General features: G+C 35.7%; 1 protein-coding gene across 1 annotated transcript in view; it reads left to right on the top strand.

Annotated features, from left to right (window-relative positions):
- LOC123873885 (frizzled-4) overlaps positions 1-11,931 on the top strand; it is a 55,243-nt gene extending 43,312 nt beyond the window's left edge. The window contains exons 2-3 of the mRNA XM_045918981.1: positions 7,052-7,227; positions 10,389-11,931. Of these exons, the coding sequence (XP_045774937.1) occupies positions 7,052-7,227; positions 10,389-11,026 (814 nt within the window). The 3' untranslated portion in view covers positions 11,027-11,931. The remainder of the gene's footprint in view (positions 1-7,051; positions 7,228-10,388) is intronic.
- The last annotated feature ends 965 nt before the right edge of the window (positions 11,932-12,896 follow it).

The following is a 12,896-nucleotide window of genomic DNA, read 5'->3' as shown; positions in this document are numbered from 1 at the left end:
TTATTATTTATAAATAATTGGCGGGAATGGATTATAAATCACATTTAGTTATTAACTATTTAGATCAATACATATTGTGTCGTATTTTACATTTAGCTGATATAATTGTTACGTTAATTGTCTATTACATCACCTTGGTTTACCTCTGTGGTAATTTGTCAAATAGCTTCCCGAAAACAAGTACCTACCTACCTTAAAAAATATATCTGCAAAACTGATAGAAATAGCGAAGGGATCGAATAAAGACGGGTATTGAGAAATAATAATTGTAAGCGAAAACTATTCGCAAAAATACAGTGAAGTGAAATTGGAAAGTGTCTATTATTCAAACCTGTCCCTATACTTCTGCAACAGTCAGAAGTGGGATCACAAGAAGAGAAGAGAGCAGAACATTGAAGAACGTGAAAAGAAAATTTTTTTTTCTTCTCTTCTGAAGACACCACGCCTCTCTTAGAAAATAACATCATGGATCTATATCGACGCAAACTCATCTTCAAGATGCGACCCGAGGACTGCCCTGTGTATTATAATATCAGGGGACTTGAAGTTGAAATACCTACAAGCAAAATTACGGTCTACCAATACCAGAAACCCTACTTACTTTATTAAGGGTACCTACTTATCATCATCGAAAAATTATTGAAGCAAAATTACGGTCTACCAATACCAGAAGCCCTACTATCTACTTATTATCATCGAAAGATTATAGAAGCAAAATTACGGTCTACCAATACCAGAAGCCCTACTTACTTTATTAAGGGTACCTACTTATCATCATCGAAAAATTATAGAAGAATCTACTACTTCGGCGCAGGCTTCAAGATGAAGAGAAGGGGAATAAAACTTTACTACGTCTTCGCCACGCGGGGACAAGAAGAGCATCTGTAATCTACTGACGGGCTAGCCGCCACTCGCCTCGCCGTGCCAGCTGCCACTCGCCGCGCCGTGCCAGCTGCCACTCGTCGCACCGTGCCAGCCACCACTTGCCGCACCGTGCCAGCCGCCACTCGTCCTCCTGTGTCGCCATAGCAACAAAGTCGAGCATACCCGCACCCGGTGAGTCGTTTTAGGTATATTCACTCTAACCATCAATTTTCTGAGCATATGCAAATGCCTCTCAAAATATTAACATTAGTGCAGATAGAATATTTGCCTGCCCACATTGATACTGGAAGTTAATTTTTCAAATGATTTGATAATACCATAAGTATCTAAAGTTTTCATCATAGAGGAGGTTTTGGGTGCGCATACATACAATCACTTAGCAGATTATGTAAAAAATGTGCATGCGTGTGTTATAACAGAAAAAAATAAGAATCTACTTAATTGTGATCTCTGCGCTGTAGGCCAATTCACTTAGCAACAGATCGTATGGCATTGAATGAGTGAAATATCGATTTTGTCAAACTACCATCGTTAGATAAATTAATAATTTTAGGTATATCATCAAATCATTTTTTTTTGTGAGATTATTATTTACAAATTAAATAACCTGTATACGCGTTCTTAAGTAGGTACTCCAAACACCGCTAATCCTGTGGAATGAATTGAATCACAAAAATTCTGGCAACCGCCTCTACCGCCATAGCTCAGTGTGCTGATTAATAAAGTATATACAAATACAAAATACAAAAATATTTATTTCGTTAAAATAATTTTACAGAGAACACATAGAAATTAGGACCATCCCAGTAAGTGCCTAGATTTGCTACTAGTACTTGTGGCAGACGGCCCCGCTCTTCCATAACATCTTTTACAATTGAAATAAATAAGTAGTTTCTAATAGTAAGTAATATTCTAACTTGTGACAAAATAATTTAAGCTATTTCATTTCTGGAGGTCCTAACCGCATTGAAATATGTAGGGGTACAACTTATGAACGTAGGTGATGAAGCAGACTCTGTACTAGTCCAAAAATTAAAGGCTCATGTCTAAATGTAATTACTCTGATTTTTTAGGATAAACCGCAACTAGCGATGGCTATCAGTTCACCATGGTACTTTAAAATATGAGGATAAAATGTTAATAATTTAATCCTTAGCTAACTTTAGTGACTGTGTGACCTATTCATGCTAACGGGTGAATGACTCCCCAAATATCTATATAAATAAGTCTGTGTGAATTATGCAAATTAAAGACTGTATGACAAACCCAATGAGAGTAAAAAAAACAGCAATACTTCGAGCCTAATAATCTTAATGTACATAATTAAATTTATAAAATTAATTATAATAGAGATTACTAGATGATGCCTAACCAGAAAGACCAGAAAATAGAGCCAGATTAACCTATATCGGAAACTTAATTTTTGATAGTGCCAGTATGTACTGAACTTATTTTTAGATAAATGTATACTTACCTACTATTTTCATAGTTAAAAACAAATCATTTACACAATTGGGAACACTTTGATCGTCAATTGAATTTATAAGATAATGATGTAATGGTGACAATTAATTGCATAAATTCAAAATAAGCGAGAATTCCAAACGCGCCTAGGCTAGGTCTGAGTAGAGCCTACAACAAACTGAGCTACTAGTTTTATTTTATTTGTTTTTGACAAATCATATATACTAAAAATGGGTACTTATACAAAAGAGACTATTGTACCAAACTATGTACGTTAACTATTGGCTAGTATAGTACATGGAATTCAATAATAGGATTATGTAAAGGTCAGAAGTTTATTAGTAACAGTATGATAGGTTTAATTTATTTTATTTTACGAATTATAGGAAGACAATTTGTTCGAATGCTGAAAGACTGTATCAATCATTATTACAATCTCAATCGCTGTGATTGGTATTCTTATCTCAACAATGTATTGACATAGCCGGAAATGAGTGAGCGTCGACCAATTAGAGGTGATTGCGATTGTGACATTATGACCTTATTTTGCCGTAAACGAGCTAGGACGTCGTAACGTCCAAGCATAAAATTTAACTTATTGATTTACTTAATAAGAAACACTTAAGATATACATATTCTACATTTATTAAATACATAACACTATAACTACACATATTATAGAATATATAACCTAGATAATATCGTATATCAATAACCTACTAAAAACAACAGTTATTAATTTTGAAACGAAAGAAAATCTTATGATATTACTAAAACAGTAAATGCTGATTAACATTAAGATAATGTCTGAATGTCTACGCTAAAGATATTTTTGAGTATCTTCACTTAAAAAAATAAGTGACTTCCCTAACAGAACGTCTGTGTGACTTCAGTAACGAAACATCTGAGTGACTTTCCTATCTGAATGTCTGAATGACTTCGCTAATGAAACGTCTGCGTGACTTCCGTAACGAAACATCTGAGTGACTTCCCTATCTGAATGTTTGAGTAAAATCCATAACGGAACGCATGTATGACTTCCGTAACGAAACGTCTGAGTGAATTCCCTGACAGGACGTCTAAATAACCTCTGTAGCGAAACATCTGAGCGACTTTCGTAACGAAAAGTCTGAGTGACTTCCGTAACGAAATGTCTTGGTAACTTTTGAAACAAAGTGACTTCTTCTTAAAAAAAATATGTCAACATCGAGAGTGAAGATTGATAAAATACAACAATAGATAATGTAGTAAAAGAGGCTAGTAGACTCACGGTCAAGACTACTTTACTTTATTTTCACTACCGTTGATAAGCATTACAGTAAATAACTTCCTCTTCTTGTTAGCCCTTATTTATCCATTGTTAGACATAAGTAGGTCTCCTCACGTACACGCCATTCTTCTGAATGCTGGGTGAGCTTCCTTCAAGTTTTCCCCGCAAGCTTGGTGATGTCGTCGGACCAACAGTATGGTTGTCTTCAGTAAATATAGTATGTTTCAAAAATACAAAAGTCATGAATAAAATAAAATATTTTTTTAAACTTATGTCTAAAGCTCTATATGCCCTAATTAATTACTAATTAACTTTTGACATGGATGGCCCATTAATGGAGAAATAGTGTTTTATAAAATAAGAAATTCCTTTTGTTTGCATTCTGGTATCTAATATAATAAACTGAGACATGATAATATTTGCCAACTATCTCGAACCTTGGTAACTTTATAAATTCTCAAATAGTGCGGATAAGTGCTAAAAGACATTCTTTCATTTTCGAAATTGCTCTCCTAGATGCCTTGTTTTGTAACAATCCTGTTTCTTGTTTCTTGTGGAAATAAGATTTGTTCTCTCGTACTTATGCTTTATTCTGTTCCTTATTCCTCATAGAAATTCACCTTCTGAGTAAAAAAATGCATTTTAAGTACAATGTCTGTACCTACCTTAAGGCATATCCTTAGAATATGTCTGTGAGATCTTCCTATGAATAATCCGTATGAAATCACAAAGAAGACCGCATGACCTATGCAACGAATCTGAATGAGCTACTTATTCGACGCACTCTGTCACCTACGCAAATAATCTGGGATACCTGCACAAATGGTCTATAAGACCTACATAATGAGCCTGTGTGACCCAAGCAACGAGTCTGTGTGACCTGTGCAACGAGTCTGAGTGACCCAAGCAACGAGTCTGTGTGACCTGTGCAACGAGTCTGAGTGACCTACGCAACGAGTCTGTGTGACCTACGCAAACGGTCTGTGTGACCTACGCCACGAGTCTATTTTGCTTATCTAGTCTATTTACTACTTATATATACCTATTATAATATATGTGTGACCTTTCAATGATAAAAATTTATGCTGCATGATTTATTCAAAATGGGAAAAATAAAGGTATATACTACGTATGTACAACATGATTTGAAAGTACCAAAAATAAACTCTGCTAAAACAAAACCCTCTGCCGACCTGTTAATATCTAGGTATAAAATTACAATTATAAAAATATCAAGTAATTGAAAATTACATATACATTAGAGAAAAATGAGTATGAAATTCAATAAACGTTTAGTACGGATTAAAAGAAAAAGGGCTAGAAATGAAATTTCGTATAAATATGGAAACTGTTTTGCTTTCCAGGTTTATAGGTGTCATCCCCGTGGCAAATTCATCTTTATAATAGAAAAAAAGCTAAAGCATCGAAAGTCAGTTACTTACCTAGTTACTAACATGATAATAATATTATGTTAGCGACCTCGAAAGATACCACCGAAACCTGCGAGATGTTACAATTTGATACCTAACTTTTCCCGTGCACCACAATAAGCAACTAATAAGTGCTGAGCCAAACATAATTCTAAATCAATTTTAGCTTCTTAATAAAATTGTCTCATGAGTCATGACGTCAGCTGTATAGAACTTATCTTGATAGTCATTTAAGTACCTACAATTTTGGATAGTAGGAAGCTACAACGAAATCTGTTCCTTATATTTCGTCAATGTTAATCACATACCCACTGGTAATCAAAAGTTATTTTTATTTAATACCTAAATCTTATAGCAAGTCATTAAAAAAAAAGAGAAGAAAATCAATAACAATTTTAATATGAAGTAGGTAATAACTAAAATTAATCTATTGAATATTATATCATATGTACATATTTCTAATTTAAATTATGAATGTCTACATGACCATGGTTGACTAAGTGAGACACTATTATTATTTAGCCTTTTAATGTTGATCACTTGGTGGCGAAACAGATTGACCAAGCGTTTTTTTAGGTAACCTCTTAAGTGCATATTACTGTTCGGTGTTTTTCTTTTGCCAGGTGACCGATGATGCGAAAGCCGGGATGTTATCTGCGGGCCGTGGGGCACGGCCTTTCCAGGATGGCCGAGTGTTAACAACTAGCTCAAGATGCTGCCTTATATCATGAGTCATAGACATCTAGACCTCTATCAGATTAATTATTATTATTTATAAATAATTGGCGGGAATGGATTATAAATCACATTTAGTTATTAACTATTTAGATCAATACATATTGTGTCGTATTTTACATTTAGCTGATATAATTGTTACGTTAATTGTCTATTACATCACCTTGGTTTACCTCTGTGGTAATTTGTCAAATAGCTTCCCGAAAACAAGTACCTACCTACCTTAAAAAATATATCTGCAAAACTGATAGAAATAGCGAAGGGATCGAATAAAGACGGGTATTGAGAAATAATAATTGTAAGCGAAAACTATTCGCAAAAATACAGTGAAGTGAAATTGGAAAGTGTCTATTATTCAAACCTGTCCCTATACTTCTGCAACACAAGGCAACACTTCAAAACTTGTCATTAGTGTTGCCTTGTTAGCTATTTTAATTAATCGCCAAACATTTCATTAAAATGCTAGATTGTTTAAAAAATTATTATCAACTTTCCTCATATGGTCGGATAATTTTCTTAAACACTGTAGCTCGCCCACCTGCTTCAACAGCTGGTTTTTTTGTTCGTATCAACTGCTTAATTAATCCTGACTTGAATTCATACGCCCTTTAAATACTTCGTTGCTGCTAAACATTTATTTTGAAACTTAAAATAGTTAAGAGTCATAAAATAGGCGATAAAACCGATGAAAATGCGACCAAATATTCATATTACGAGTAGGTACGTACTTGCAAGTAGAGAATGGTTATAAAATAATTCTACCATTATTTTGAGCTCTGAATGTGGAGATTTTTTTGAAATATGTATATCATCGTCGTATTTCTCATTGCTGAATGTCGTGATCCCTTTCCATTAATCACACAATGGTAGGTACCAAAGCCGCCTGCACCACTGTTTCCGCTATAACCGCTGTTTCCGACTTGACTTTACTCAAATCGCTGGAAGAAAATGAATATCACTGCTAATATTATAAATATGGGAAAATGTGTTTGTTTGTTGGTTTGTCCTTCAATCACATCGCAATGGAGCAAGGGATCGACAGGACTTTTTGGATGGGTATTATTAAAATCCTGGAAAAGGATACAGACTGCTTTTTATCCCGGAAAATCCAAAAGAGTTCCCACGGGATTTTTAATAACCTTAATCAAGATTAGCCCGCTTCCATCTTAGACTGCATCATCACTTACCACCAGGAGAGATTGCAGTCAAGCAAAAAAAATCCACACGGGGAACAGCTAGTAATAATCATAATTTATCCTTATTCCAGGTGGGTGGTAGTGACAGGAGCATGGCGCGCCAGTGTGCTGCGTCCACCGACCACCAGCGCCGGCGCAAGGAACGACCGCCACTCTTCCTTACTGCAACTCGCGGCTTGGGGCGTCCCTGCTGCGCTGGCGGCGGCCGTGCTTGTCACGAGGGATGTTGATGCTGATGAGCTTACAGGTAATTTCTAATTGTATTTTTTAGCACTCAAATCGGTCTGGTCGGGGTCAAGTGCGAGTCAAACTAGCACATGAAGGATTCCGTACTATTGTACAAGAAATAACACTTAATTTATTTTTACTTTTCGTAGACAAAGCAGTAAATTTTGATTAATTTTTTAATTATTTGGAACTATAGCGTCAATAGAAATATACATTCTGCAAAAATTTCAACTCTCTACCTATTTCGGTTCACGAGATACAACCCACTGACTGACAGACGGACGACGAACGGACGGTCTCTATAGTTCTATACCTACCTACTTACATTGAGCTAACTATATGGTTCCTGTACATTTACCTAGGTATTCTATTCTATACAAAAAGTATGAATGAATCCCATTATTTCGGCATACCGAATCAATACTATTCTAATACACGTCCATATCGGTATACCCATTATCGAAATCGAATCATAACGATTCTTGGTTTTGTAAGTCCTTTGATTATTTGATCCGCGGCATTTTCAAAGAGATCAAATCTCGTGCGAGTGCGCGGGAGCACGCATTCATGGTACAGTATTGAAATAATGAATGTTTTGTGGAACTACCGCTCCATTATACTTGTATAGTGCTAACATGTGTTCCGATGTCCTGAATGAGATGGCGAAGATACGTGTGATTCGAGGTATTGCGAAGATTCATATGCAACGAGCGAATGAAGGCATGTTTGCTACAAAAGTTGAACTAAATGTATTGATTAGCTATTGGTAAAAAATCGGTCAAGTGCGAGCCAGACTCGCACAAAGAAAGCCAATTAAATTTAGATGCTGAGCTATCTACTTTTGATTTGATTGGAAGTAGTGAATACTTACTGAAAAGTTGAAATGAAAAATTATATATTCAACTTTCACTGTAAACAAGTTAAATAGTTAAAAGTAAGTCAAAGGAAGGAGGAGGAAACTCCGGATCGAAGGACCAATAATGATATTATTAAGTACCTACTACCGTTTCTGTAAATATGACAATAAAATAAAACAAAAATTGTAATAGTAGGTACCTATACTTATTAATTTAAAATGAAAATACAAATCACATGTATTCATAAGGATAAAGATGTAGGGAACGAATTCTCCATGCTATACAATACAATCTTCAGCGATATGTTATGCTACTGACATTATCAAACGAAACCTCTTATCACATAAGCCCATGATTATTAAATCCTTTTTTTAACGGATAGGATAGTACGACCATTTGAAGAACACCGCTTTGATAAATGTTCTAAAAACTTAGAATTAATGCCGCAAAACGTTAATATTTATAAAAGAACCGACTTTAGATAACTGCGACCAACTTTAGGCTTCCACGATTTTCGAAAACAAAGCGGTTACATAAACGCGTGTTAGTACATATTTCTAAGCCGACGGTCTTTCTTTGATAATAATAAGCACAAAGAATTTATTAAGTGTTCTTAGATTGCACAATTTATTAAGTATGCCAACTACGTTGAGTAAGTATCTACCTATACCTAACCTACCAATTCTAAACAGGTTCTAATTAAAACTGTTTCTCACCAAATAAACCGTTCTTAAGTATGTCTGAAACGGGTAATTACGTATCAAGTAACTACAAACGTTCCTGGAAAAGATAGATAGATGATAGAAAACTTCATTGCACTCAAAACAGGAAATAACCAAGACAAAACAAAGAAACTAAAAACTAAATAAAAAACAATTGTATGCAAAGGCGGCCTTATTGCTCAAGAGGCGAGCTCTACCAGGCGACCTTTGGTGAAAGACATCGGGTTTTATAGATTATTAGAACTAAAACCAGGCCCCGGTGGCCACCTTCAGCCTATATTGCTAGGCTCCATCATCTCAAACGAACGACGTCGACCATTGGGTTCGCCCTGGACGAAATAACCTCACTGAAACCTCATCAATAGGTAGCTCAACACTTTGAGGCCATGGCGAACTGAAAAGCCATAATTTCATCAATTCTGTTGGAAGCATAAGCGGAAATATTATAGTCATGTTTATAATTCTCTGGCATCAAACCCTGATTAATATTCAATTTAAAACCGACAGATAAAACGACTTAGAATTTAGGACTTCTGTCGGTTGATCCTCCAACTTAATAAGTTAGAGTTGTAATCCTCACATTTTATTTTTAACCCTTTTGAAGCGGGATTCGAGTGAAGTGCCACACGGTCCGATTCTCAGGCATATTGCAGTTTCAATCATGCCCTTACTATTGTTCTTTTATTGGGGTTCTGTGCCCCAGAGCAAATAAGTAGACGAGTAAGAGTAGAATAGAGAGTAAGAATAGGACCAAGGATGACCAAACGGATTTCGTCAACTATAGTTCAGACCTTCAGATAGTTAAAGTTCCTCGTATTCATTAAATTGATAACTTTGTTCATCCGAAGCCGAAGTCATAACTTTGGGCCTCTACTAAGTACTACATTTTCGTCTGTTACAGAGATTTTTCTCGAAAATTAACTTAAATTAAATTCAGCAAAATTGATAGACAAAGATTTAATCTCTCATTCATATGAATTGGGCGTAACCTTAGAATAATTTCTAAGGGCATAACAAAATCTGTAGTTACAGATCAGCCATCCAATTTCAACCCAGTCCAAAGTTGCTTAATAAATTGGTCTAGAGTACAGAACCTTAACTGCACGAGCCGGATTCGCACTTAACCCGTTTTTTCTTTTATTATTATTTCCACTTCCATTATAGCGACCGAAAGAAATGCGCGACCATTATTCGAGCCGTTAAATACAACACCTTTCCTCTTCGCACGCTCATATTTCAATTTTAAATCGGTCCTTTTTAACCACTGCCTTATTCATGGAGTATTTTTTTCCCCGCAGTCTGTTTGTGTAGGTGTTCGCTTTGAGAACCGCTTTATTGGTAAATCGGAATGTTATTCTGCTCTGGAGAAAGAATCCGTATCCGCTAAACACTCGCCGTTTTTGGGCATAAAGATTTTTTAATATCGCTGTCGTATCTCCTAGGTGTATTTTTTCAAATCTACTGTATTATTTTTAGGATTAGGTATTCTATTTTTGGACACTGAATAGACTTATCTATTCGGTGATTTTGTACATCCTTCACCTTCGTGCTCACAAAATTATTGGTTTAATATTATTAAAATTATTTCTCTTTGTTTACAGGAACTTGCTTCGTGGGCAACCAATCTAGTAAATCCTTGCTAGCGTTGGTCATCGTGCCCGAAGCGATTTGCTTGCTACTGGGCAGCGTCTTCCTTGCATCCGGTCTCCGTGCAGTGCTTCGGAAACCTCTGCCGATCCCAGCTCCAGCAACGCTTCTGAATTCTGCTCCCCAAGCTCATCCTGACCAGAGTTTGTTAAGGCTCGGTGCATTTGCCGCGTTATACGCCGTGCCATCCGCGTGCATACTTGCAACGTGGGTGTATGAATACATCCTTAGAGAAAACTGGTTGTCTGCACCCGTACCTTCCACAGAACCGTCCACCCAACCACGACCTGCCTTCTGGGTGTTTCTATTCAGAATATTCGCATCACAAATACTAGGAGTTATGGTCGCTGTGTGGATTGCTACTCCAAGATTAAAGGCATTGTGGAGAAGGATAAGTGGGCCGAGAAAACCAGCCTTATCGAAATGTCCATCCGGTCCACCGCCCGCGCCTTTGACGCTACATTGTTATGCTACTCACCCGCATACGTTGACGAGACATCCACAAAAATATGCCACGTACAGACCTCCACAGCAACAGTCCTACAGGAAACCTAGGCATTACCATTATTCTGCTGGCGAAACTATTCTATGACCGCGTCATATGAAGTGGTTCCTGATATAAGACTGTTTATATACAGATGCACATCTGTTATGCATTTATTATTGCCAGTTTAAGTCTGACGTCATTAGAACATATTTTATTAGACTGCAGACGATACGAGTGCCATTATGAAGAATTTGAATTACAAATGTGTAAATATTTTACCGTGTTAATCATTAAAGAAAGCCAATACAGGCAATGTTAAAAAAGTTGTGGCAAAATACATAGGACTACCTATTATAAAAAACAGATACTCATCATCATCATTTCAACCCATCCATAGGTCTCCTCTCGAAATGAAAAGGGTTAAGGCCATAGTCCAAAAACAGATGCTAAAGGTATCTGAAACTAAAACACAGAAATGAATATGATAATAAAATGTGTAGATAAGGTAGGTAGGTACAATATTCATGTGTTACCTATTGCTATCCATGTTGAATGTTGATTAGTTACTGCTTCTCGTTGACTATTTACTCGACAATAAAGTCAGTAAAAACAATAAATCGAGCGTTCGAAAGCGTCTAATTACATACAAAATTAGTACAAAATGATCTTTATGGGTAATAAATACCTACCTATGTATTTCGCCAAATACATTTTGACCTCGCCGTTATAGAAATATAGTTGTTAACTTTTGAAAATACTTTTAAGATTTTGCAATGTCACTATTCTTACGCGGGAAAATTTACAAGGCATAGACAAAAATTTTCCCGCGTATTAGAAGAACAAGCCCATAGAGGCTAAATAGGTGTCTGAACTCTAAACCGCTGAAGGAGAGTTCAACCTTTTCTTTGATAAGAACCTTTTTAAAGACTATACGTATAAATAGGTAGGTATTATTCGAAAGAGTATAATTTCCTGTTTCATAACTAGCTATAAAATATTATTAATTATTTATTTCATTAATTGTATGTATGACCTACCTACTTTTCATGTTTTGTAACTTTTAACGCACTGATTAAAATAAATCATAAAATAACCTTTGATGTTAGTATGTTTAAGATTTTTATTAAGTAATAAACTAGATTGTGTATATACCTACCTACGTAAAATAGATAAAATTAACAACTACAAGAATGCTTTGATAATAATTAATTGTAAATAATATACTTAAATTAATTGTAAATAATATGTAGTTAGGTATTCGGTTGTAATTTACTTGTAAATAACAATAATTAAATATTAATAGTTACTACTAATATAAGAATGATCTTTTATTTTATTCATATAATATCTAGTATCTACCCTACCAACTTCCATACCGCGTATGGAACCTCATACGACCAAGATTCTATAGACCCTTTCCGACTCAACTAGTTAGGTACCTAACTATCGCATTGATTTATAGGGAAGACCTTTTAGTAGGGAAACCTAGTAACTAGGTATCCTTTGGATTTTAATTCGTTCTGAACCGTCGAACTATTGTTGAAGCTCTACAACGCAACACAAACGCATTCTGTATTGTGAACAGCATTGACGGCGCGATGATGATCGAACAATAATAGGAACTGTAGGTAGAGGAATAATAGGAACTGTAGGGGATTATGGCCTATTTTGAGTAGCAACATATTCAATCGATTGCGATTGTTAAGCAACGTTGATCCAAGTCGGTAACTGGACGGGTGACCGTTTTGAAGGAAGGATTTGTTCTTTTCGTTTTCTCTATGTCTCTGAGAGCACGTTAGGTTAGGTAAGGTGGAAGGATTTGACAACTCGCCGCATTATTATCCCAAGAAAAACTCCTGTGATTAATGGAAAGAGGTCACGACCGTCCCTAATTAGGAATACGATGCATAGGAGAGAGAGATCTATTTTTTGGTAGGTACCTACAACCTATACAATATAGTAGATAATCTATGAC

This window comes from Maniola jurtina, chromosome 17 (genome assembly GCF_905333055.1).
Source record: "Maniola jurtina chromosome 17, ilManJurt1.1, whole genome shotgun sequence".
Classification (NCBI taxonomy): Eukaryota; Metazoa; Arthropoda; class Insecta; order Lepidoptera; family Nymphalidae; genus Maniola; species Maniola jurtina.
This window is presented reverse-complemented; position numbering and strand designations above follow the sequence as displayed.